Source organism: Argopecten irradians, chromosome 3 (assembly GCF_041381155.1).
Source record: "Argopecten irradians isolate NY chromosome 3, Ai_NY, whole genome shotgun sequence".
Classification (NCBI taxonomy): Eukaryota; Metazoa; Mollusca; class Bivalvia; order Pectinida; family Pectinidae; genus Argopecten; species Argopecten irradians.
In genome coordinates, this window is record NC_091136.1 from 1,296,278 (window position 1) to 1,323,766 (window position 27,489).

At 38.9% G+C, this 27,489-nt stretch overlaps 1 protein-coding gene across 1 annotated transcript in view; it reads left to right on the plus strand.

The window, feature by feature from the left end:
- The window catches only part of LOC138317243 (V-type proton ATPase catalytic subunit A), a 34,999-nt gene extending 7,937 nt beyond the window's left edge, over positions 1–27,062 (plus strand). Inside the window, exons 4-15 of the mRNA XM_069258797.1 lie at positions 142–231; positions 13,974–14,098; positions 14,608–14,745; positions 15,129–15,280; positions 18,999–19,161; positions 19,625–19,733; positions 20,268–20,505; positions 21,101–21,308; positions 21,464–21,523; positions 22,487–22,581; positions 22,927–23,098; positions 24,335–27,062. Coding sequence (XP_069114898.1) covers positions 142–231; positions 13,974–14,098; positions 14,608–14,745; positions 15,129–15,280; positions 18,999–19,161; positions 19,625–19,733; positions 20,268–20,505; positions 21,101–21,308; positions 21,464–21,523; positions 22,487–22,581; positions 22,927–23,098; positions 24,335–24,427 — 1,643 coding nt within the window. The 3' untranslated portion in view covers positions 24,428–27,062. The remainder of the gene's footprint in view (positions 1–141; positions 232–13,973; positions 14,099–14,607; positions 14,746–15,128; positions 15,281–18,998; positions 19,162–19,624; positions 19,734–20,267; positions 20,506–21,100; positions 21,309–21,463; positions 21,524–22,486; positions 22,582–22,926; positions 23,099–24,334) is intronic.
- The last annotated feature ends 427 nt before the right edge of the window (positions 27,063–27,489 follow it).

Below are 27,489 nucleotides of genomic sequence, written 5' to 3' on the forward strand. Positions count from 1 at the left end.
TCTTGTCTCAATTTGGGGGCTATATGTAGATGTGCAAGAAACCTTTATTCTTACGAAAATTTTCTCAATCTGTGAAGCATAGGTATGTCTGTATAGTGAAGGCTTGGTAGAAATAAACAAAAATCCTTAACCAGTGTACAGCTGGTGTGACCGTTGGAGATCCTGTACTGAGGACAGGAAACCCATTGTCTGTTGAGCTTGGACCCGGAATCATGGCCAGTATATTTGATGGTAAGCTGGGTTTTCTCCGGGTACTCTGACTTTCCTCTACCAGCAAACCTGGCACATCCATAAATGATCCTCCTGGCTGTTAATAGAATGTTAAACTATGAAAACCAAAACCAATTTCTGTATAGTACTGGTAATATCTATGATGGCTGTTAGCTTGTCTCTGTACACTTATTGTTTACTGGAAGTATTTTGTTGTAGAAGTTCATTGTCATTATGATTTCGTTTTAACTTAAAGATGCTCCACCGCCGACAGAGCATAAATGATCCTGACATGGTCCCGACAAAGTGTTGTTATTTTTCGGGTCGATCCAAAATCCAAGATGGCCACCACAGCCGCCATCTTGAAAACACATTTTGAACTTCTTCTCAAGTTCTACCAGTGCGATTTGGCTGAAACTTGCATGAAATGATCCTGACATGGTCCCGACAAAGTGTTGTTATTTTTCGGGTCGATCCGAAATCCAAGATGGCCGCTACAGCCGCCATCTTGAAAACACATTTTGAACTTCTTCTTAAGTTTTACCAGTGCGATTTGGCTGAAACTTGCATGAAGTGATCCTGACATGGTCCCGACAAAGTGTTGTTATTTTTCGGGTCGATCCGAAATCCAAGATGGCCGCCACAGCCGCCATCTTGAAAACACATTTTGAACTTCTTCTCAAGTTCTACCGGTGCGATTTGGCTGAAACTTGCATGAAATGATCCTGACATGGTCCCGACAAAGTGTTGTTATTTTTCGGGTCGATCCGAAATCCAAGATGGCCGCCACAGCCGCCATCTTGAAAACACATTTTGAACTTCTTCTCAAGTTCTACCGGTGCGATTTGGCTGAAACTTGCATGAAATGATCCTCACATGGTCCCGACAAAGTGTTGTTATTTTTCGGGTCGATCCAAAATCCAAGATGGCCGCCACAACCGCCATCTTGAAAACACATTTTGAGGTAGCAGTGTACAGTAGATTTGAAAAATTCAGCAAAATAATGTGCAGGCTTTAATCATGTACACACAGTTTTTTAACCTTAAACAACACCTATATAAAAGTATATATATTTTTAATCTACACAACATTTGCAATTGTCATGCAGAGTTCATTTTTGGAGAGGTCTGCATTTTGTTGTTTTGTGAGCCTGTAAAAACCATGGTAACCAAATTTTTTTCTTTGAAAAATTGCAAAAAATTGGCATTTTCAACCCAAAATTACACCCCCTCTACTAGAATTTTTTTTCTTGAATACAGTTTAAAACCAAGCATCACTGTCGTGATAGCGGAACTGAGCCTATTTCGACATAGGTATATTATTAAACTTTTGAGCAATCTTACCTCGTACCGTGGCTATCAATTTCTGCTGCTACAGAATTGAGTTTTTCCGTCTTAGACGCACATTCGGATACCCCCTAAACCATTAATCTCGAACCCATTTTGTTGAATTTCTTTATGCAAATGTGAAGCCTGCATATAAGTCTCTAGATTGAATTCACCAATTTTAGCACATATACATTTTTTAATTTTTCATGCATATAATAAAACAGGGGCTTTCTGCTAAATAAAAATCTCACCCATGGCCGTTCGGTCTAACTGTACACTGCTACCTTATACAGCATTTTTTTGTATTTTCAAGTTTTCCGAAAACCCAAATTATGTCTAAACAAGGTTGTGACGAACAAAATGACCTATCCAGCTACTGTGTATCTCTAATAGTCACCGAGTAATGCCAATTTCCCCATAAGGTATATTTTCACCCGTGTTCCTCCAATACAAGTAACAAGGGGAGGTAATTTGAAAAAATGAAAGTTAAATAACAATGCTGTTTTCTGAAATAAAATTATTCTGAAAATTTGATATGGTATTTGGAGTTTCTCTCTATGCAGAAAAGTGAAAAATACTGGGTTGTTATGAAATCTGACCCTGTTCTGTGACGTCATAGTTACCATGACGTCATAATAATGGTGACATCATCATTATATGTGCAAATGACGTCATAAATACTTAGTGTTATTATTTCTGACAATACAAATCCTATTCTAATTTACCTTAGCACTAAATGCGCTTATTCTGATAGATAAATCTGAACATGACATTCAAAATGTCATAATTTCCTGCATATTACATCAAAATATTGTGATCCCACCCTTGAAATACAGAATATTACATGTAATCATATAAAACTGTACGTTATTCCCATTTTATTGAAAAAAAGCCCCTTTTCCCTCTTATCTTAAGATAATGGCAATAATTGACCATACCGGCTTAGCCGAACACTCATTCTAGTACAAAAAATACATATTATAGCCTTAATTATATGAAAACTGAGAAATCAATGAAAAAAATCCCAAAATTAGCACTTTTGCTGTAAATTTCCATGGATACCGGGTAATTAGCAGAGCAAAATTAATTAGAATTCATATCAAATGGACTGAGAGACACCCGGTTAGCTGTTTTCAGCTTGCTGTTCAAGTGAAAAATGATTATTCAATTAACAGTCAAGCATATCATACCATACCTAGGTAGCAAATTACAGAATGGCAAACTGAGCCAATTACCTCCCTTTAGTTGTAACAAATGAAAAATGTATGTATTTACACAGTTTCAAACTGTTTTATTGTGTTTTCTAAGATAAATGAATGAAAATTAAACAAAATCAATTATAATCAAGGTCATTTTTCAAAAATTGAGAATTTCAGGCCCTTATAAGGTAGCAGTGTACAGTAGATTTGAAAAATTCAGCAAAATAATGTGCAGGCTTTAATCATGTGCACACAGTTTTTTAACCTTAAACAACACCTATATAAAAGTATATATATTTTTAATCTACACAACATTTGCAATTGTCATGCAGAGTTCATTTTTGGAGAGGTCTGCATTTTGTTGTTTTGTGAGCCTGTAAAAACCATGGTAACCAAATTTTTTTCTTTGAAAAATTGCAAAAAATTGGCATTTTCAACCCAAAATTACACCCCCTCTACTAGAATTTTTTTTCTTGAATACAGTTTAAAACCAAGCATCACTGTCGTGATAGCGGAACTGAGCCTATTTCGACATAGGTATATTATTAAACTTTTGAGCAATCTTACCTCGTACCGTGGCTATCAATTTCTGCTGCTACAGAATTGAGTTTTTCCGTCTTAGACGCACATTCGGATACCCCCTAAACCATTAATCTCGAACCCATTTTGTTGAATTTCTTTATGCAAATGTGAAGCCTGCATATAAGTCTCTAGATTGAATTCACCAATTTTAGCACATATACATTTTTTAATTTTTCATGCATATAATAAAACAGGGGCTTTCTGCTAAATAAAAATCTCACCCATGGCCGTTCGGTCTAACTGTACACTGCTACCTGAACTTCTTCTCAAGTTCTACCCGTGGGAATTGGCTGTAACTTGCATGAAATGATCCTGACATGGTCCCGACAAAGTATTGTTACATCTTTGGTTGACCCCAAATCGAAGATGGCTACCATGACACTATATCTAATTAATTTCCTATATGTTAAGGCCCTTGGGCTTCTTGTTTGAAATAAAATTTGTTGAAAGAAATTGAAAATGATCCTGACATGGTCCTGACAAAGTGACACCATATAATTAATTTTACTATTGCTAAGGTAGTCAGATGACCGTTAAGGCCCTTTGGGCCTCTTGTTTTCATTTTGCCTTTGGTGCATGCGCAAACAGTACTTCATTCCATATAGGATATAGTGGGTCAGAATTTTTTCGGGATGCTATTAATTATTTTTTATATTTTTAACTTGACGTAGAATTAGAAGCTCAAACTTTTCAATGGTATTAATGGTGTAAAGTAAGAAATTTTTGTAACTGAAGAAAAATACTAAATCGTTTGCACCTGTTTTTGATAGTGAAAAAATACCATTTGTCGGCAGTGGAGCATCTTTAAAAAAAGTGATTATTAAAGTAGCTCCATACTTTTGGGAAAACCCATGTCATTTTTAGCTCACCTGGTCCGAAGGACCAAGGTGAGCTTATGGGATACCGCAGCGTCCGGCGTCCGTCAACAATCGACTTCTTCTCCATAACCGCTGGTCGGATTTCAACAAAATTTGACTGGTAGTATTCTTATGGGCTACTCACTGAAAATTGTACAAATGATGGGGCTGATCCCCCGGGGGCCTGAGGGGCAGGGCCAAAAGGGGTCAATTTGGCTATTTCCATATAAACGACTTCTTCTCTGAAACCAAGCATGGGATAGCACCCATAATGCAATGGTAGCATCCTTATAGGGTGGGGATTCAAAATTGTACAAATGATGGGGCTGACTCCCCCGGGGGCCTGAGGGGCGGGGTCAAAAGGGGTCAATTTGGCTATTTCCATAAAAACGACTTCTTCTCTGAAACCAAGCATGGGATAGCACCCATAATGCAATGGTAGCATCCTTATAGGGTGGGGATACAAAATTGTACAAATGATGGGGCTGACCTCCCGGGGGCCTGAGGGGTGGGGTCAAAAGGGGCCAGTTTGGCTATTTCCATATAAACGACTTCTCTGAAACTAAGCATGGTATAGCACCCATAATGCAATGGTAGCATCCTTATAGGGTGGGGATTCCAAATTGTGCAAATGATAGGGCTGACCCCCCCGGGGGCCTGAGGGGCGGGGTCAAAAGGAGTCAATTTGGCTATTTCCATATAAACGACTTCTTCTCTGAAACCAAGCATTGTATAGCACCCATAATGCAATGGTAGCATCCTTATAGGGTGGGGATTCCAAATTGTGCAAATGATAGGGCTGACCCCCCCCGGGGGCTTGAGGGGCGGGGTCAAAAGGGGCCAATTTGGCTATTTCCATATAAACAACTTCTTCTCTGCAACTAAGTGTGGTATGGCACCAATAATGCAATGGTAGCATCCTTATAGGGTGGGGATTCCAAATTGTGCAAATGATGGGGCTGACCCCCGGGGGCCTGAGGGGCAGGGTCAAATGGGGTCAATTTGGCTATTTCCATAAAAACGACTTCTTCTCTGAAACTAAGAAAGAGATAGCACTCATAATGCAATGGTAGTATCGTTATAGGGTGGGGATTCAAAATTGTACAAATGATGGGGCTGACCCCCGGGGGGCCTGAGGGGCGGGGTCAAAAGGGGTCAATTTGGCTATTTCCATATAAACGACTTCTTCTCTGAAACCAAGCATGGGATAGCACCCATAATGCAATGGTAGCATCCTTATAGGGTGGGGATTCAAAATTGTACAAATGATGGGGCTGACCACCCGGGGGCCTGAGGGGCGGGGTCAAAAGGGGCCAATTTGGCTATTTCCATATAAACGACTTCTTCTCTGAAACTAAGCATGGTATAGCACCCATAATGCAATGGTAGCATCCTTATAGGGTGGGGATTCCAAATTGTGCAAATGATAGGGCTGACCCCCCCGGGGGCTTGAGGGGCGGGGTCAAAAGGAGTCAATTTGGCTTTTTCCATATAAATGACTTCTTCTCTGCAACTAAGCGTGGTATAGCACCCATAATGCAATGGTAGCATCCTTATAGGGTGGGGATTCAAAATTGTGCAAATAATGGGGCTGACCCCCCGGGGGCCTGAGGGGCGGGGTCAAAAGGGGCCAATTTGGCTATTTCCATATAAACGACTTCTTCTCTGAAACTAAGCATGGTATAGCACCCATAATGCAATGGTAGCATCCTTATAGGGTGGGGATTCCAAATTGTGCAAATGATAGGGCTGACCCCCCCGGGGGCTTGAGGGGCGGGGTCAAAAGGGGTCAATTTGGCTTTTTCCATATAAATGACTTCTTCTCTGCAACTAAGCATGGTATGGCACCAATAATGCAATGGTAGCATCCTTATAGGGTGGGGATTCCAAATTGTGCAAATAATGGGGCTGACCCCCCAGGGGCCTGAGGGGTGGGGTCAAAAGGGGCCAATTTGGCTATTTCCATATAAACAACTTCTTCTCTGCAACTAAGTGTGGTATAGCCCCCATAATGCAATGGTAGCATCCTTATAGGGTGGGGATTCAAAATTGTACAAATGATGGGGCTGACCCCCGGGGGCCTGAGGGGCAGGGTCAAATGGGGTCAATTTGGCTATTTCCATAAAAACGACTTCTTCTCTGAAACTAAGAAAGAGATAGCACTCATAATGCAATGTTAGTATCGTTATAGGGTGGGGATTCAAAATTGTACAAATGATGGGGCTGACCCCCGGGGGGCCCTGAGGGGCGGGGTCAAAAGGGGTCAATTTGGCTATTTCCATATAAACGACTTCTTCTCTGAAACCAAGCATGGGATAGCACCCATAATGCAATGGTAGCATCCTTATAGGGTGGGGATTCAAAATTGTACAAATGATGGGGCTGACCCCCCGGGGGCCTGAGGGGCGGGGTCAAAAGGGGTCAATTTGGCTATTTCCATATAAACGACTTCTTCTCTGAAACCAAGCATGGTATAGCACCCATAATGCAATGGTAGCATCCTTATAGGGTGGGGATTCCAAATTGTGCAAATGATAGGGCTGACCCCCCCGGGGGCCTGAGGGGCGGGGTCAAAAGGGGTCAATTTGGCTTTTTCCATATAAATGACTTCTTCTCTGCAACTAAGCGTGGTATAGCACCCATAATGCAATGGTAGCATCCTTATAGGGTGGGGATTCAAAATTGTGCAAATGATGGGGCTGACCTCCCGGGGGCCTGAGGGGCGGGGTCAAAAGGGGCCAATTTGGCTATTTCCATATAAACGACTTCTTCTCTGAAACTAAGCATGGTATAGCACCCATAATGCAATGGTAGCATCCTTATAGGGTGGGGATTCAAAATTGTGCAAATGATAGGGCTGACCCCCCCGGGGGCCTGAGGGGCGGGGTCAAAAGGGGTCAATTTGGCTATTTCCATATAAACGACTTCTTCTCTGAAACCAAGCATGGTATAGCACCCATAATGCAATGGTAGCATCCTTATAGGGTGGGGATTCCAAATTGTGCAAATGATAGGGCTGACCCCCCCGGGGGCCTGAGGGGCGGGGTCAAAAGGGGCCAATTTGGCTATTTCCATATAAATGACTTCTTCTCTGCAACTAAGTGTGGTATAGCACCCATAATGCAATGGTAGCATCCTTATAGGGTGGGGATTCAAAATTGTACAAATGATGGGGCTGACCCCCCGGGGGCCTGAGGGGCAGGGTCAAATGGGGTCAATTTGGCTATTTCCATAAAAAACGACTTCTTCTCTGAAACTAAGCAAGAGATAGCACTCATAATGCAATGGTAGTATCGTTATAGGGTGGGGATTCAAAATTGTACAAATGATGGGGCTGACCCCCGGGGGGCCTGAGGGGCGGGGTCAAAAGGGGTCAATTTGGCTATTTCCATATAAACGACTTCTTCTCTGAAACCAAGCATGGGATAGCACCCATAATGCAATGGTAGCATCCTTATAGGGTGGGGATTCAAAATTGTACAAATGATGGGGCTGACCACCCGGGGGCCTGAGGGGCGGGGTCAAAAGGGGCCAATTTGGCTATTTCCATATAAACGACTTCTTCTCTGAAACTAAGCATGGTATAGCACCCATAATGCAATGGTAGCATCCTTATAGGGTGGGGATTCCAAATTGTACAAATGATAGGGCTGACCCGCCCCGGGGGTTGAGGGGCGGGGTCAAAAGGAGTCAATTTGGCTTTTTCCATATAAATGACTTCTTCTCTGCAACTAAGCGTGGTATAGCCCCCATAATGCAATGGTAGCATCCTTATAGGGTGGGGATTCCAAATTGTGCAAATGATGGGGCTGACCCCCCGGGGGCCTGAGGGGCGGGGTCAAAAGGGGCCAATTTGGCTATTTCCATATAAACGACTTCTTCTCTGAAACTAAGCATAGTATAGCACCCATAATGCAATGGTAGCATCCTTATAGGGTGGGGATTCAAAATTGTGCAAATGATAGGGCTGACCCCCCCGGGGGCTTGAGGGGCGGGGTCAAAAGGGGTCAATTTGGCTTTTTCCATATAAATGACTTCTTCTCTGCAACTAAGCATGGTATGGCACCAATAATGCAATGGTAGCATCCTTATAGGGTTGGGATTCCAAATTGTGCAAATGATGGGGCTGACCCCCCAGGGGCCTGAGGGGCGGGGTCAAAAGGGGCCAATTTGGCTATTTCCATATAAACAACTTCTTCTCTGAAACTAAGCATGGTATAGCACCCATAATACAATGGTAGCATCCTTATAGTGTGGGGATTCCAAATTGTGCAAATGATAGGGCTGACCCCCCAGGGGCCTGAGGGGCGGGGTCAAAAGGGGTCAATTTGGCAATTTCCATATAAATGACTTTTTCTCTGCAACTTAACATGGGATTACGCTCATAATGCAATGGTTACATCATTATAGGGTTGGGATTCAAAATTTTGCAAATGATGGGGCTGACCCCCCCGGGGCCCGAAGGGTGGGGTCAAAAGGGGTTAATTTAGCTATTTCCATATAAACGACTTCTGCTCTGTAACTAAGAATGGAAGAGCACTTATAATGCAATGGTAGCATCCTTATAGGGTTGGGATTTGAAATTGTACAAATGATGGGGCTGACCCCCGGGGCCTTAGACGGCAATAGATGCGAGGTCAAAAAGGTCAATTAGGCTACTACTTTCATATAAATTACTTTGTCTCTGAACCTATGTATTGGATAGCATATTTGTATGGTATCAATAGCATCATTTTATGGTTGTGATTCAAAATTAAACTTTGGGAGTCAATTTTGCTTATTTTTAGCCCACCATCATCAGATGGTGGGCTATTCAAATCGCCTTTCGTCCGTGGTCCGTCCGTCCGTCCGTCCGCCCGTCCGTCCGTCCGTCCTTCCGTCCGTCCGTCCGTCCGTCCTTCCGTCCGTCCGTTAACAATTCTTGTTACCGCTAATTCTCAGAAAGTGCTGAAGGGATCTTTCTCAAATTTCATATGTAGGTTTCCCTAGGACTCTAGTTGTGCATATTGCATTTTGGGACCGATCGGTCAACAAGATGGCCGACAGGCGGCCATCTTGGATTTTGATAGTTAAAGTATGTTATCGCTATTTCTCAAAAAGTGCTGAAGGGATCTTTCTCAAATTTCATATATAGGTTCCCCTAGGGCCCTAGTTGTGCATATTGCATTTTGGGACTGATCGGTCAACAAGATGGCCGACAGGCAGCCATCTTGGATTTTGATAGTTAAAGTTTGTTACCGCTATTTCTCAAAAAGTACTGCAGGGATCTTTCTCAAATTTCATATATAGGTTCCCCTAGGGCCCTAGTTGTGCATATTGCATTTTGGGACCGATCGGTCAACAAGATGGCCGACAGGCGGCCATCTTGGATTTTGATAGTTAAAGTTTGTTACCGCTATTTCTCAGAAAGTACTGCAGGGATCTTTCTCAAATTTCATATGTAGGTTCCCCTAGGACCCTAGTTGTGCATATTGCATTTTGGGACCGATCGGTCAACAAGATGGCCGACAGGTGGCCATCTTGGATTTTGATAGTTAAAGTTTGTTACCGCTATTTCTCAAAAAGTGCTGAAGGGATCTTTCTCAAATTTCATATATAGGTTCCCCTAGGGCCCTAGTTGTGCATATTGCATTTTGGGACTGATCGGTCAACAAGATGGCCGACAGGCAGCCATCTTGGATTTTGATAGTTAAAGTTTGTTACCGCTATTTCTCAAAAAGTACTGCAGGGATCTTTCTCAAATTTCATATATAGGTTCCCCTAGGGCCCTAGTTGTGCATATTGCATTTTGGGACCGATCGGTCAACAAGATGGCCGACAGGCGGCCATCTTGGATTTTGATAGTTAAAGTTTGTTACCGCTATTTCTCAGAAAGTACTGAAGGGATCTTTCTCAAATTTCATATGTAGGTTCCCCTAGGACCCTTGTTGTGCATATTGCATTTTGGGACCGATCGGTCAACAAGATGGCCGACAGGTGGCCATCTTGGATTTTGATAGTTAAAGTTTGTTACCGCTATTTCTCAAAAAGTACTGAAGGGATCTTTCTCAAATTTCATATACAGGTTCCCCTAGGACCCTAGTTGTGCATATTACATTTTGGGACCGATCGGTGAACAAGATGGCCGACAGGTGGCCATCTTGGATTTTGACAGTTAAAGTTTGTTACCGCTATTACTCAAAAAGTACTGAAGGGATCTTTCTCAAATTTCATATATAGGTTTCCCTAGGGCCCTAGTTGTGCATATTGCATTTTGGAACCGATCAGTCAACAAGATGGCTTGGATTTTGATAGTTAAAGTTTGTTACCGCTATTTCTCAAAAAGTACTGAAGGTATCGTTTACAAATTTCATATGAAGGTTCCCCAAGGACCCTAGTTGTGCATATTGTTAATTGGGACCGATCGGTAAACAAGATGGCCGACCGACGGCCATATTGGATTTTGATTGTTAAAGTTTGTTACCGCTATTTCTCAGAAAGTACTGAAGGGATCTTTCTCAAATTTTATGTGTAGGTTCCCCTTGTACCCTAGTTGTGCATAGTACCTTTTAGGACTGATGCATAATGCCTTTCGGGACTGATCGGTAAACAAGATGGCCAACTGGCCGCCATCTTAGATTTCATTGTTGAAGTTTGTTACCACTATTTCTTAGAAAGTACTATAGCGATCTGTCTCAAATTTTATATGTCATGTGTTTGAAAAAGTTTGAAAAGCAGGGAAAAGATCCCTCTTTCCATTGTCAGACATAGATCATTCTTTGGTGGGCGCCAAGATCCCTCTGGGATCTCTTGTTCTAATTGTCAGAGTCTTGTGATAATTACTAACAAAAACCCAGGGGAGCGATACAGGCCCTCTGGGCCTCTTGTTTCTAACAGCTCTTATTTTCTTGCATATTTCATGTAGATTTCAAATCTGTAAAGATAAATCAGTGTTCTCGAACTACTTTTTGAGATATTTGAGCTTGAAATATACCATCCATGCAAATTTGCTGACCGAAAATAGAAAAATTCATAAAATTATGTTTTCTGTAATATTAGGGTGAATGTAGTCTCGATCCTGTTGATTTTTTGTTCTAAGTTTCTAACGATAGAACAATATACAAAACTATTTTTAGGTCATCTGACCCGAAGGGTCAGGATGACCTATAGTCGTCATGTTTCGTCCGTCGTTTGAACTTCTTCTCAAGTTCTACCGGTGGGATTTGGCTGAAACTTGCATGAAATGATCCTGACATGGTCCCGACAAAGTGTTGTTATTTTTCGAGTCAATCCGAAATCCAAGATGGCCGCCACAGCCGCCATCTTGAAAACACATTTTGAACTTCTTTTCAAGTTCTACCGGTGCGATTTGGCTGAAACTTGCATGAAATGATCCTGACATGGTCCCGACAAAGTGTTGTTATTTTTCGGGTCGATCCAAAATCCAAGATGGCCGCCACAGCCGCCATCTTGAAAACACATTTTGAACTTCTTCTCAAGTTCTACCGGTGCGATTTGGCTGAAACTTGCATGAAATGATCCTGACATGGTCCCGACAAAGTGTTGTTATTTTTTGGGTCGATCCGAAATCCAAGATGGCCGCCATAGCTGCCATCTTGAAAACACATTTTGAACTTCTTCTCAAGTTCTACTGGTGCAATTTGGCTGATACTTGCACGAAGTGATCCTGACATGGTCCCGACAAAGTGTTGTTATTTTCAGGTCAATCCGAAAGCCAAGATGGCCGCCACAGCTGTCATCTTGAAAACACATTTTGAACTTCTTCTCAAGTTCTACTGGTGCGATTTGGCTGAAACTTGCATGAAATGATCCTGACATGGTCCCGACAAAGTGTTGTTATTTTTCGGGTCGATCCGAAATCCAAGATGGCCGCCACAGCCGCCATCTTGAAAACACATTTTGAACTTCTTCTCAAGTTTTACTGGTGCAATTTGGCTGAAACTTGCATGAAATGATCCTGACATGGTCCTGACAAAGTGTTGTTATTTTTCGGGTCGATCCGAAATCCAAGATGGCCGCCACAGCTGCCATCTTGAAAACACATTTTGAACTTCTTCTCAAGTTCTACCGGTGCGATTTGGCTGAAACTTGCATGAAATGATCCTGACATGGTCCCGACAAAGTGTTGTTATTTTTCGGGTTAATCCGAAATCCAAGATGGCCGCCACAGCCGCCATCTTGAAAACACATTTTGAACTTCTTCAAGTTCTATCGGTGCGATTTGGCTGAAACTTGCATGAAATGATCCTGACATGGTCCCGACAAAGTGTTGTTATTTTTCGGGTTGATCTGAAATCCAAGATGGCCGCCACAGCCGCCATCTTGAAAACACATTTTGAACTTCTTCTCAAGTTCTACCGGTGGGATTTGGCTGAAACTTGCATGAAATGATCCTGACATGGTCCCGACAAAGTGTTGTTATTTTTCGGGTCAATCCGAAATCCAAGATGGCCGCCACAGCCGCCATCTTGAAAACACATTTTGAACTTCTTTTCAAGTTCTATCGGTGCGATTTGGCTGAAACTTGCATGAAATGATCCTGACATGGTCCCGACAAAGTGTTGTTATTTTTCAGGTTGATCTGAAATCCAAGATGGCCGCCACAGCCGCCATCTTGAAAACACATTTTGAACTTATTCTAAATATCTGCCTGTGTGATTTAGCTGAAACTTGCCTGAAATGTTCCTGACATGGACTGACAAAGTATTGTTACATCTCTGGTTGATCCTAAATTGAAAAAGGCTACTATGACACTATATCTAATTAAATTCCTACATGTTAAGGCCCTTGGGCCTCTTGTTTGAAATAAAATTTGTTGAAGGAAATGGAAAATGATCCTGACATGGTCCTGACAAAGTAACACCATATGAAATTAATTTTACTATTGCCAAGGTAGTCAGATGACTGTTAAGGCCCTTTGGGCCTCTTGTATTTTTACAAATGCTAACTAATTTTTGTTATTTCCCAGGACCGTTTCTATACGCAATTATCATGTTTTGCCATATTTTCGCCCGTAAAAAAATCAATGAATAGGCCAAAAAGGAAATGAAAACCCATGTCAATTTCACAATATTTGTATATGATATGCCCAAGGTAATATGTTTTTCAAATATTTCAAATATAAAAACACGGGGTCCTCGATCAAAATTTCACAATTTTGTAAGCTTGAAGTTTGTAACTCGCAACCCTACCCCCATTTCATCCAGTGCTAAGATGGGTTATATTTGACTATTTTTTGAAAATCATGCCGCAAAAAAACATTCCACATCAGTTCATACGTTTTTGTGATATTATATCTGGTTTATGTCTGTTTGTTTTTATGATTTTCTCCAAATTGTGTGTTTAAAGGAAATCCGTATGCGATTTTTTTAGAATTCCGGAATTTCGGTCCGGCCGGGTCCCCTCTTATGATTTATAGCGACGAACGGCACTTCCGGTGTTTAAAAATCCATTCCCATTTACGACAGGGACCGCAAAAACCTCAGAGATAGCATATAATTTTCACTTCACTGCTTTTATTTGATTTATTTAATGATTTTAAACATTCAATATTATATGTAGACAATTTTCACCTATTGAAAAAATACCCAAGTGTGATGTCGTGGCGTATCGGAAACCATTCTGGAATTCAAAACAATCTCCGCAACTTCCGGTATAGCGTCATATGAATTGGCGCAATTTTCAAAAGTATAGACCTACATTAAATGAAACATTTGAAAATGAATGCATTTAAGAATAAATTACATTATCTAGTTGTCATCAATTAATTTATGACTTTTGTGTTTGGATGTTTTCAGGTATTCAGAGACCGTTGGCCGAGATTTCTAAATTGACCCAGAGTATTTATATCCCCAAGGGAGTTAACACACCTGCGCTGGACAGGGACCTCAAATGGGAGTTTGAACCCTTTGGCAACATCAGGGTAAATTCATAAGAAAAAAATAAGAAACTATTTCACCATGTAAAAGCTATGAGGGGCCGCGGTTAAGATGTCTAGACATATTACCACAGGACCTCCACCTCTGGGTCGCGAGTTCGAAACCCATGTAGGGCGGTTGCCTGGTACTTACCACTGGTCAGTGGTTTTTCTCCAGGTATTCTAGGTTTCCACCAACAAACATGGCACGTCCTTACATGACACTGGCTGTTAATAGGACGTTTATAAAAACCCAAACCCTAAAGTCATGATTATATATGACATTCAAGTGGTCATAATTGGTGAAAGAGAATAACTTGAAAAACAATGAATTCTGTGAGAAATATGGCATTGGATATTAAATAAAATACCTAAGAAAATCTTATAATAAAAGTCCTGTAGAAATTGAAATGGCTCAAGTTAATGAAAATGTCTTTTAAAAGCCTATATTAAATGCTATGGACTCTTTGTATTAACGTTGATATAGTGTAACCTTGACCCTCTTCTATTTACAGGTCGGCAGTCACATGACCGGTGGAGATATTTATGGTGTAGTGTATGAGAATATCCTCATCAAACACAAAATCATGCTGCCTCCAAAAGCCAAGGGAACTGTTACCTGGGTAGCTGACCCTGGTACTTACGACGTTAATGTAAGTCTTTTCCTTCCTTCTCAACTGTCGTCTTAGGAATTCCTACAATCTTTGAATTGGTCAAGTTATAGATAAGGATATATCTGAACATTGTGGAAAATTTATGCTGGTTAGCACAAGATCCATATGAGAATCTAAAAGAAAAAAACTTTGGTTTGTTCAAGTCATAATTGATACCCACTTACAAACAATACGCATATGAAGATTGATTTCCCTTCCAAACACAAATGTGTAAAATGTATAGTCAAGAACTAGCAGTTCTAAGCACAAAATTATCAATCATCAAATGGTATAATGAAAAAAAAGTCAGGAAACAATAAAGTGATAGATTGAACTATGACCTCACATACCAGATTGAACTATGACCTCACATACCATTACAGGATGTTGTCCTGGAGACAGAGTTTGATGGAGAGAAGAACAAATACACCATGTTACAAGTATGGCCTGTACGTCAGATGCGTCCTGTCACAGAGAAGCTGGCCGGAAATCATCCCCTACTCACTGGTCAGCGTGTTCTGGACGCTCTCTTCCCGTAAATATTCTAATTGGTTTCACATTCATATTTTCACCATCACACATTTCAGTGAACTGCTTTTATTTCTATTTTTTAGGTCATCTGACCCAAAGGGTCAGGATGACCTATTGTCATCATGCACTGTCCGTCGTCGTGCGCCGTCCGCCGTGCGTAAACTTTTCATTCAAACAACTTCTTCTCAATAACCGAAAGGCCCAGGGTACTGATATTTAGCCTGTAGCATGCTGGGATGAAGGGCTACCAAGTTTGTTCAAGTGAATGACCTTGACCTTCATTCAAGGTCACAGGGGTCAAATAGGCTAAAAATCCTTTAAACAACTTCTTGTGAATAACTAAGAGGCCTAGAGACCTCATATTGGGCCTGTAACATGCTTGGATGAAGGGCTATCATGTTTGTTTAAATGAATGACATTGGTCTTCATTCAAGGTCACAGGGGTCAAAAAGGCTAAAATCTTTAAATGACTTCTTCTCAAAAACCAAAATGCCCAGGATACTCATATTGGGCCTGTTGCATTCTTGGATGAAGTGCTACCAAGTTTTTTCAAATAAATGAACTTGACCTTTATTCAAGGTCACAGGGGTCAAATAGGCTTAAATCTTTAAATGACTTCTTCTCAAGAACCAAAAGGCCCAGGATACTCATATTAGGCTTGAAGCATGCTGGGATGAAGGGCTACCAAGTTTGTTCAAATGAATGACCTTGACCTTCATTCAAGGTCACAGGGGTCAAAAAGGCTAAAATCTTTAAACGACTTCTTCTCAAGAACCAAAAGGCCCAGGATACTCATATTGGGCCTGTTGCATTCTTGGATGAAGTGCTACCAAGTTTCTTCAAATGAATGACCTTGACCTTTATTCAAGTTCACAGGGGTCAAATAGGTTAAAAATCCTTTAAACAACATCTTCTGAATAACTAAGGGGCCTGGAGACCTGATATTGGGCCCATAACATGCTTGGATGAAAGGCTATCAAGTTTGATCAAATGAATGACCTTGGTCTTCATTCAAGGTCACAGGGGTCAAAAAGGCTAAAATCTTTAAACGACTTCTTCTCAAGAACCGAAAGGCCCAAGATACTCATATTTGGGCCTGCTGTATTCTTGGATGAAGTGCTACCAAGTTTCTTCAAATGAATGACCTTAATCTTCATTCAAGGTCACAGGGGTCAAATTGGTTAAAATCTTTAAATGACTTCTTGAGAATAACTAGGAGGCCTAGAGACCTGATATTGGGCCTGTGACATGCTGGGATGAAGGGCTACCAAGTTTGTTCAAATGAATGACTTTTATCTTCATTCAAGGTCACAGAGGTCAAATATGCTAAAATCTTTAAACGACTATGTTGTATTGTGCAAATAGTCAGATGACCGTTAAGGCCCATGGGCCTCTTGTTTCATGAGAAGTTCTTCATTCTGTCCTTCCCCTATAAAGCCCACATTTTTTTTTAGCTCACCTGGCCCAAAGGGCCAGTGAGCTTATGTCATGGCGCATCGTCCGTCGTCCATCGTCCATCCGTCAACATTTCCTTTAAATCGCTACTAGTCATAGAGTTCTGCATGGATTGTAACCAAATTTGGCCACAAACATCCTTGGGGGAGGGGTAACAGAACTTGTATAAATTTTGGCTCTGACCCCCCGGGGGCAGGAGGGGCGGGGCCCAATAGGGGAAATAGAGGTAAATCCTATAAATCGCTACTTGTCCTAGAGTTCTGCATGGATTGTAACCAAATTTGGTCAAAAACATCCTTGGGGTAAGGGGAACAGAACTTGTATAAATTTTGGCTGTGACTCCCCGGGGGCAGGAGGGGGGGCCCAATGGGGAAATAGAGGTAATCGGTAATTCTATAAATCGCTACGTGTCTTAGAGTTCTGCATGGATTGTAACCAAATTTGGTCAAAAACATCCTTGGGGTAAGGGGAACAGAACTTGTATAAATTTTGGCTCTGACCCCCTGGGGACAAGAGGGACGGGGCCCAATAGGGGAAATAGAGGTAATTCCTATAAATCGCTACTTGTCCTAGAGTTCTGCATGGATTGTAACTAAATTTGGCCACAAACATCCTTGGGAGAAGGGGAACAGAACTTGTATAAATTTTGGCTCTGACCCCCCGGGGGCAGGATGGGCGGGGCTCAATTGGGGAAATAGAGGTAATTCTATAAATAGCTACTTGTCCTAGAGTTCTGCATGGATTGTAACCAAATTTAGTCAAAAACATCCTTGGGGTAAGGGGAACAGAACTTGTATAAATGTTGGCTCTGACCCTCCGGGGGCAGGAGGGGCGGGGCCCTATTGGGGAAATAGAGGTAATTCTATAAATAGCTACTTGTCCTAGAGTTCTGCATGGATTGTAAACAAATTTGGTCAAAAACATCCTTGGGGTAAGGGGAACAGGACTTGTATAAATTTTGGCTCTGACCCCCCGGGGGCAGGAGGGGCGTGGCCCAATCGGGGAAATAGAGGTACCGTATTTTTGCGCGTATAGTGCGCACTTTTTTTCATAATTTATCAAGTGAAAAGTTGGGGGTGCGCACTATACGCAGGTTCAAGGCATGGCCAGGTCCTGGGTTATGATCACCGACCGGCAGGTCCGAGCTATGCAGTAACATTTTGTACACGTTGTCGTGAAATAATTATGATTAAATACTTGGATCTTTAAGTCAATGGTCAATGCATATATTCAATATAAAAGGAAAACATCTCTTGAAATTTTTATCTTTAATTCCTTGAAAGTCCGTTTTGAGAGCACGTGTGTTCATGACCGGATTCATGTTACGATCGTGAATCTTCAGTAAGGTATCTCCAAATCTAAATGGCTAAATAAATATAGCCTGGAGCTTGAAACCATGTATAAGTGTGTAATTAATTCGTCACATTAGACAGATTACCTTATAAATAAGTTTCTCCAGCATGTGAAAACTTTTGAACTTGCAAATGTTTACGGAAGTGAGTGTAATCCCACTTGCAGAGCCAGCAAATTAAATACGAAACTAAAACCTTCCTACATTAACACTGACCGATCGGCACTATAAATGATGGTATGACTGTAAAATTTACTCTTATTACTATCTTTTGAAATGGTTCTGTAAGATATCATCCTGATTTCAATACTAATTGAAATAATTGAGAATACGGAAGCGTGCAGTCAGTAATCAAATATGGCGGCCACCTGTGGTTGATTGGCCTACTTAGTCGGCTTTCCAGCTAATATCTTGGACAATGATTAAATCTAAATGCCGAACAGATACACAATAGACTTAATTGATACCACTTGGAATTACACAAGGTATGGTTAATTATTTGATTGTAAAAACATCGTTGTTGATATCCTCATTATAGTGTCACCGGCAATTCACAAGCTAACTAGGCCTGCCGTTGTGTAAACAAAGTGTCAATCATCGTGTCAAACTCCTCTCGCCAGTTAATTTTAATGAACAGAAGGTTGTTTTAAGCACTGATAAACAATAAGAACCGTTTGATTTTGTTCTTCAAAAGTGTTTGGAGGCAATGCAAAATGTTGTGAACGAAGATACAAAAACTGAGATTTTTTTTTGTAAATATTTTTTTTTCCAAAATGAAACTCAAAAACGTACCTGCGCACTATACGCGGGTGCGCACTATACGCGCAAAAATACGGTAATTCTATAAATAGTTACTTGTCCTAGAGTTCTGCATGGTAACGGTATGATAATCATTATGTTTCTCTTTTATCATCAGGTGTGTACAGGGTGGAACGACGGCCATTCCTGGGGCTTTTGGCTGTGGAAAAACTGTCATCTCCCAATCTCTGTCTAAATATTCTAACAGTGATGTTATTGTCTATGTGGGATGTGGGGAGAGAGGAAATGAAATGTCTGAAGTACTGAGAGATTTCCCTGAGGTAAGAGATATACCGCATGTCATTAGATGTCAAAGTTGATTCTGGTGATCTGCTCCTAAAATTACATAAACCTGTGTATAAAAGACGCATGTGATTATGTAGTGTGCAGAATAGCAAACGTTAAATAAAGTATTAAATTAAGATCAAGGGGAGGTAAGCCAATTTTGTATTATATATAATTAGGGAGGTGTTAAGGTCAAGGGGAGGTAAGCCAATTTTATAGTTTGAAAATCTGTTGAAATGGAACTTGTTATAATAGTTGACGCTTGTATTTTAATCTGAATTACTGTTACAGCTACTTTCGTTTCACTTGGACAAACTACAAATAATTTTACATTCCCTCACTTTATAGATGTAACCATCTATCTATATATTGTACACAAAAATGCCTTGACTGCTTGATGACTTCATCAAGCTGTTGATACTCTTATCATAGAAGATTTTCCATTTCGATTGTTAACAGTTGACTATGGAGGTGGATGGGAAGCCTGAATCTATCATGAAGAGAACAACACTAGTCGCCAACACCTCCAACATGCCTGTCGCTGCCCGTGAGGCCTCTATCTATACAGGTCAGTACACTGCTATGAAAGATGTCCACATATATATATCACATATTACCTCCTATCAAGTTGACAAAACACCAAACCGCTGAGAAATCTAACTCTTCCCATGTACTTGCCCTTATTCTCAAAACCTTGGGTCTGGGGTTGTGTCAAATTCTCTCTCTTCCTACAGAAATTAATATAAAGCCTACAATATGTTTTGAAAATCTTTCATCTCGTATTGACTGACATCTTAGGAAGATTCTTCTTCTATTAAAGTCACTGGAAACTCCAAAGTTACCGTATTCCACCCAATAAGTGCCCAGCAATTCAGGGGGCGCTAAATAGAAACAAATTTTGACTTGCCTATCGTAAAATTATCCTACAATATTAATGTAAGCCATAAATCAATATGCATAAGAAATCAGTATGAAAACGAGTCTGCATTTAATTCAAAATTAATGAAATTGAAGCCTAAAAAGGGGGAGGGGCGCTTATTGGGTCGGTATACGGTAATTGTTAATGTTTGTGACTTTGGATTATAATTTCTTTAAATTCCAGGTATTACTCTTTCTGAGTACTTCCGTGACATGGGTTACAACGTATCCATGATGGCTGACTCTACGTCAAGATGGGCCGAGGCTCTGAGAGAAATCTCTGGACGTCTGGCTGAAATGCCTGCCGATTCTGGATACCCAGCCTACCTTGGAGCTCGTCTTGCCTCCTTCTATGAACGTGCTGGACGTGTCAAATGTGTGGGTAACCCAGAGCGTGAAGGCAGCGTCAGTATTGTAGGAGCGTAAGTATTGTTGGAGTGCGTTTGAGTCCTGTAAGCTTTCTATATCTTGAATTGATTTGATTTGTAAATGTTAAGAGACTAGACAATGAGGGATTTTATGAAGTGAAGAAAAGAAAGGTAACATTATATAAAGTCAGATACACAGTAATAAAACCTTAAAAATTTAATATTAACAGATATTCTGTATTCGCATATTACAGAGTTATCTGCCCATGCGGGTAGGTATTGAATGTGACGTCATGTGTTTACGAGTGTAATGTCATTCTTTTCTTTGGAGAAAACGATGTGAATTGTGCTCACAAAACAATGACGTAACAATTGATACCTACCCGCAAGGAAGGTAACTCTGTTATATGCAAAGACAGAATAAACCAGAAGAAATGTAGATACAGTGATTTCTTGTTTTGGTAGACATTTTGAAAGATTGCAATTTAAATAAAAAGTGATTTTTTTGAAAATATTAATCACCGTATATTCTGACTTAGTGTAATTAAATGCTCTCTCTGAAAATAATGTAAAAAAAAATGTTAATGCAAAAATGAAAGTAAATTGTTTTAACGTATGATGTGAATAAAAAATTTCTAATTACTTGCAGTGTGTCTCCTCCTGGTGGTGATTTCTCTGATCCCGTAACCTCGGCAACATTAGGTATTGTGCAGGTGTTCTGGGGGTTGGAGAAGAAGCTTGCTCAGCGTAAACACTTCCCTGCTATCAACTGGCTCATCAGCTACAGCAAGTACATGAGGGCTCTCGAAGAATTTTATGACAAAAACTTCCCTGACTTCCCACCTCTCCGAACTAAGGTAAGTTATAAAAAGATGGACAATTCAATGATTTGATATTCTACTTGATTCTGTTTCTTAATTATCAGATGTGAAATAAAAAGCAATAAATGAAAGATAAAATAAATCATACTTTATGATTTTGAAATTTATAAGCCTATGTGTTCATGTTACAGTGTAAAGAAATCTTGCAAGAAGAAGAAGATCTGTCAGAAATTGTACAACTCGTAGGCAAGGTAAGAATTGACCAAAATTGTGCAACTCTTAGATAAGGCAAAAAAAGAGAAAATATGTCTGTTTAGACCGACCTTAATTTTTTACCTCCGACCCCAATTTTTTCCCCATTTTTGTACAAAAAAATAATAAAAATTGGGATTTCGATCTCAGGCTCCGGTTCCTGCCATTATTTTAGAGTGAAAGACACTAAAAAAAAAAAAATCCTCCCGACCTACCAACCCTATTTTTTTTGCCAATATAACCCAAAACAGACATTATTTTTGTTGGTCTAATGCAAGGATTTGCAAAATCATTCACACCTTGTGGGGTGAATCCAAAAAAACATAATTATGCAAAAATAGAAGAAGAAAGAAGAGAATCAACCTAGAGTCATCATTTAAAGGGACAATTTACTCAGGCTAATTCTTTTACATAACCAAGGAGCAAAATATGGCATAAATGTGTTGTTCTACATATCTTATGAAACATATAACATAAAATATTGACAAATTCCACGTCATTGTTTAGTATTTTTAATTTATACCGTTGTAACTATAAATCGTTGATCATTACGATTCAGCAGGTAAAATATGTACGCTGTACCTAAACCCGAGCCAACGTCAAGCACATTAAACAAATGAACTACATAACCACTGAGGAGGTGATAAAATGATTTTCTAGACAAGACAATTCACCTGATAAGGCTAATTTCCATTAGAACTGGCGTTTTTCCGATATATGTACAAATTTTAATGTTCTTTTAGCCTGAATTGTCCCTTTAATCATATGTAAAGGTAAAAATTTGATTGTAGAAGTTTGATGATAAACCTCTCACTAAAAAGGGTGTGTTTTTGGATATATAAGTAAATCCTGAAACCATGTTTTAGTTGTTATTTTGAAATTCATAAAATAAATAGCATTGTTATAAATGTTTTGTTGATTATCTCCCCAGAATATTGTTTAATTTTGTTTTTGTCCTGTAGGGGTCACTTGCTGAATCAGACAAGATTACCATGGAAGTAGCTAAACTTCTCAAAGACGATTTCCTACAGCAAAACGGTTACACACCCTACGATAGGTATTATACATTTAAAATATCCTAAATAATTTTCAACTTACAGTAACGTTAACAGAGTCTGGTGGCTAAGCCACCACAAGCACTATCTGAAAAGCATAGTCAATGGTCAAAGAGCATTAAGCTGTCACATGCTTATTCTAATGCATGCAAAAATAATAAAAACAAGAATTAGAAAACATATTTAGGGCATGGGTATGACTAAAATTGAGCTCATTCTGTCATGCACCCAATGTGTTTGAGGTGAATGATTTGAAAAGCTTTTCAGCAGTTTACATTTGACAAATAAAATTTGTTTGTGCACCCTTCTTATTTAAGATTTACTCAATATTGATTTGTTTCATACAGGTTCTGTCCATTTTACAAGACTGTTGGTATGCTGAAAAACATCATGGCATTTTACGATATGGCCCGGCATGCGGTGGAAACTACAGCACAAAGTGAAAACAAAATCACATGGGCTATAATTAGGGAACAGTTAAATGATGTGCTGTACAAACTCAGCAGTATGAAGTTCAAGGTCAGTAGTTTGTGTATCAATAGTAATTATGTAATTTTTATTTCACACATTAACCTTGCAATTTCTTGCAAAGAAGAACCCAGACACTTGTGAGCCATTGACAGATATCACGCTGAGTTACAATTTTGTCAATTCCTTTTTAATTTGTTTGTTTTTACACAATTTTGAAAATCGACTTAAAAAAATCATGTTTTCTCTCAAACGTTAATCATAACAATTTGAAGAATAAAAATTAATTTCATTTCAAAATATTTTATTGAGAATACTATCGAGAATTATAAGCATGAATAAAATATTAATCGTAAAATAATAAAATATTAACAAATGGATCGAACAATGTGCAAAGCCTATACAAATCCTTTCCAAAAAAACCACATGTGCACCATATAAGATAAAAATATTAGATATTATTGTATTTTAATGTATGGTCTTTAAAATGTTATTCCTTTCCCTGCAGGTAGGGCGTTAGAATTGTACCTGCTGCCCCTATTGCATGATCGTAAAAGGCGACTAAATTTAGGATCTTATCTTTTCTCTTCTTCCTAACTGACTTGATATATGTTTCCTAATGCCTCCCTTGCCACGGCCTCACTTCTGGCCTTGAGATGAGCGTTCGCCTCTGTGAGGAAGGCTCTGGGTTCTCTACCCTGGCCGAGACACACCAAAGTCTATAAAAGTGGTAGTTTCTGCTCCTGCATAGCGCTCAGCATACAGGGAGTGGGACGACTGGTTCGCCCGGCACTGTAGAAAGGGCAACAGTTCCACTATACAAGTTGACACAACACGAATATACAGCAGTCTCCCAAAACATGCACCTCGCACAACATACATGCAACACCGCATACATGTGAGGCCGTCCTTACATGACCAAAGCTGTTAATAGGATGTTAATTAATGAAACAAACAAACAAACCTTTCAAAATGTAGAAACTGGGCAATCTGAATTACGTGAAACAGTCATAGAGAAATAGTTTCCTTAAACCTCTGATTATTTGCCACCTCTGAAATCTTTCATTTTCCTTAAATGATCATTCCTATGAAAAAAATATAACAAGCTTTCAATCTAATTAAAATTTGACTTGTTATTAATTCTGCTCCGCTACGCTGCTCAATGTTACGCTCCGCTACAAGATCTAACAACTCCCCAGCCCTTAGAGCATAGTAGTGGAACGGAATAACAAGTGTAATTTTAATTGAATGAACTTCAAAACATTAATAACATTTCATCTTTTGCAGGACCCTGTGAAGGATGGAGAAAAGAAAATTAAATCCGACTATGATGACCTCCATGAAGAAATGCAGCAGGCATTCCGTAATTTAGAGGACTGAAAAACCTAAACATGTTTTAGTCATTGTAGATCAAAATTCCTGTCATTATGTTTATTTTAATGGACACACAATGTCTTTACCTTTTTGTGATAAGATTTACCATCATTTGAGTGGAATGGTCCAAGTGTGATAAGACTGACATAGAAAGAATGACAAATTATGATTTAGAGAATGTTGTATAAGAGATGGTGAAATACTTGTTTGTTATTGAGATCTAAGCAGTAAAATAACATGTTAACTGCATGTTTTCAAAATAAATTTTATCGCAAAGTCATATTGACTTTTATAAAAATTTAGGTATTTAGTAAAATATTCATACTGGTACTTTTATAGTATGAAGGATGAGATAGGACCACCGATTTGAAAATGCTTCAAATTAAATAGGATCTTTGAATGAAATATTTGTTAGTTTAATAGTGAGGTTCAAAATTTTATGGACATATTTTGTTCCTAATATATTTTGCCAGCGATTTATATCAATACCAGGTATTTCAAATCTGAGTGAATTCCTTTACAGAACTAGACATATTGGGACCATTACTAATTCCCAATTGAAATATGTATTTTCCAAGTTTTGAGGATATATTGTTTCATTTCATTTCCAAATAACAAACAGGTTGATAAAAACAGACCTTCCAGTTTCCTTTTTGGAAATGCTGTTAAGTGCTGCTAATTTCAATGTGTCATTTATTTCATTATTGAAGAGAAATGAAGCTCATCAAATTGTTGAGGGTAAGAAAACTTGTTGTTAAGAATGTGTGATATTTGTATATAAGGGTATTAAATGAAATTTGTTGGTATATATTTATCTTTTATCAAGTATGTAATTACTATATAATAAGCAATAAAAATGATAATTATTGTAATGATTTATATTTCTGTTTCTGTCTTATGGTCATGATATTGGTTGTCTCTGAAATTACTTGTAGTCTTCAACTTTTCATGTGCATCCAAATTTTATCCGAGAAATATTTGTTAATGATTGTAAATGTAAATTCGAGATAAAAATGTCCAAAAAATGAAAGTTTTGTTCATTGGCATTTATAGTGGACAGAGTTGAAAGGATTAAGTATAAGCTGACTTTTTCAAAACTCTAATATGTAAAAAATCAAGTATAAGTATAAGCTGACTTTTTCAAAACTATAATATGTAAAAAATCAAGTAAAAAAAAATACCATTGAATTCTTTTTGAATGAGTTATCTCCCTTGCGTATTTGGTTTCGTTAAACCAATGTGATGCAGCTGCTACTAGTCAAACCCTGTTGTATTAGAAATGCTAGATGATGAAATCATGGTTGTAATCAAATGGATTATGATTAAGTTTATTGATTATTTATATATTTATATATTTAGTGTATGTTGCATATCTCATTTCCTATAGACACTACGTACACCACTACCATAATTCACATTCCTTGGCAATGTTATTGTATTTTGTTGCTATGGCAACTTATTGTTTTGTCTCTGATCATACACGGCATTCTGAATATTGTTGCTTTGGACAATTATGGTCAATTTGGTCAATGTGTTGCCATTAGCAACGGTTGCTGCTAAAACAATATTCCAATTGGTGTATTAATTACAATGTGATATGCCTTAACTCATTATAAAATCATGTTTCAATTTATTCAAGTGCTTCATAGAGAAAATGACAATATTCTAAGTAATTTTATGGAAAGGGAATCAATGAAAGTGAAATCCATGCATATCATTTGGCAAACTTGAATTAATTTTTGTTATCAAATATAAAACCATTTTAAGGTTTCATTTTCTCTGTTGAACAAATTTCTGAATTTCTGATGAACAAATTGCCTGTCTTGTAACAGTTTCACATTTACTGAGCGTTATATGTTCAGATTTATCTAGCACAGTGAATGAATGGGAGACTTTTGAAATCATCAATTAAAATCTTGCACCAATTATAATATTAAGTTCATTTTGCAAGTCATCTCAAGTCTGTATGGTTTATATAGCAATTGTCTTATTTTCTTGTTTGATTGTCTTTAACTTGGTTGGAATACTTTTAATTCAGTATTTTTAAAGTAGTAAAAAGTATTGTGTTAGATAAGGACACGAGGATTACATCAGCAGAAAATGTTGATATTGTTAGTATGGGAATGAAATCCTTGTCTGTAACTTTAGTTGAAATGATTATCCTGTCTCTCTAAAATATGCCTGTTTACCAAAATAAATATAACATTACTATGGTATAAAAAGTTTGATATGGACATCAAGAGTCGTATTCAAAGATGGCCGAAGTTGATTTACATCATAATAAGAAACAAACGAAAGACACATCTCTTCATGACAACTAAATTACATTGAGTTCACCCTATCTTTCTACTGTTCAATTGAGAGGACAATGGAAAAGTTTCAAATTTTTTATCTGGAAAAAAAATGAATAAACAATAAATGAGAGACACAATCTTAGCAATGTGCATGAAATTTCTTTTCTTTTTATTAATTTGACAATTGCTATAATTCTAGTTGTTGTTTAGAAGATTCCCCTATCTGTGGTATTTGTATGGACAAGATTATGTGTTCTTGGGGAGGAGAACAGGGTGTCTGATATATATACCTGTAGTAAGGATTATAGTTAATGTAATCAAGAATAAATGTGGATATATATACTGAGGCTGAGTTTTTCTTTATTATTTAACTTATAGATATTTTAATCATCCTCGACACTCCAGCGGTTACTATCACTGACATTATATCCACCCCTTGACTGTTTCGCCTACACCCGGTGAATAGTATTCTCTTGGCGATAGTTTACAACATCAAAATGATGCACACTCTTATGAGTGCTAGTAGCAATCCAGAATGCAACATAAAACGGTAAACGAGTAAGTGTAGACTTCTTTTCATAAATTGTAATTTATATTGCCAGAGGCCCCGTCAAAGCAACCTTTCCCGCAACAGTGTCAACAATCCAGGAAACCAGATCAAATTCCTACGACCCAGTTGTTGATATATTTTACAGGCAGTGTATAAAATCTAAATAAATACTGAAAATTGGGATTCCCGTCCCTGCATTTCTGGACAGTTTTAGTATTGTACAT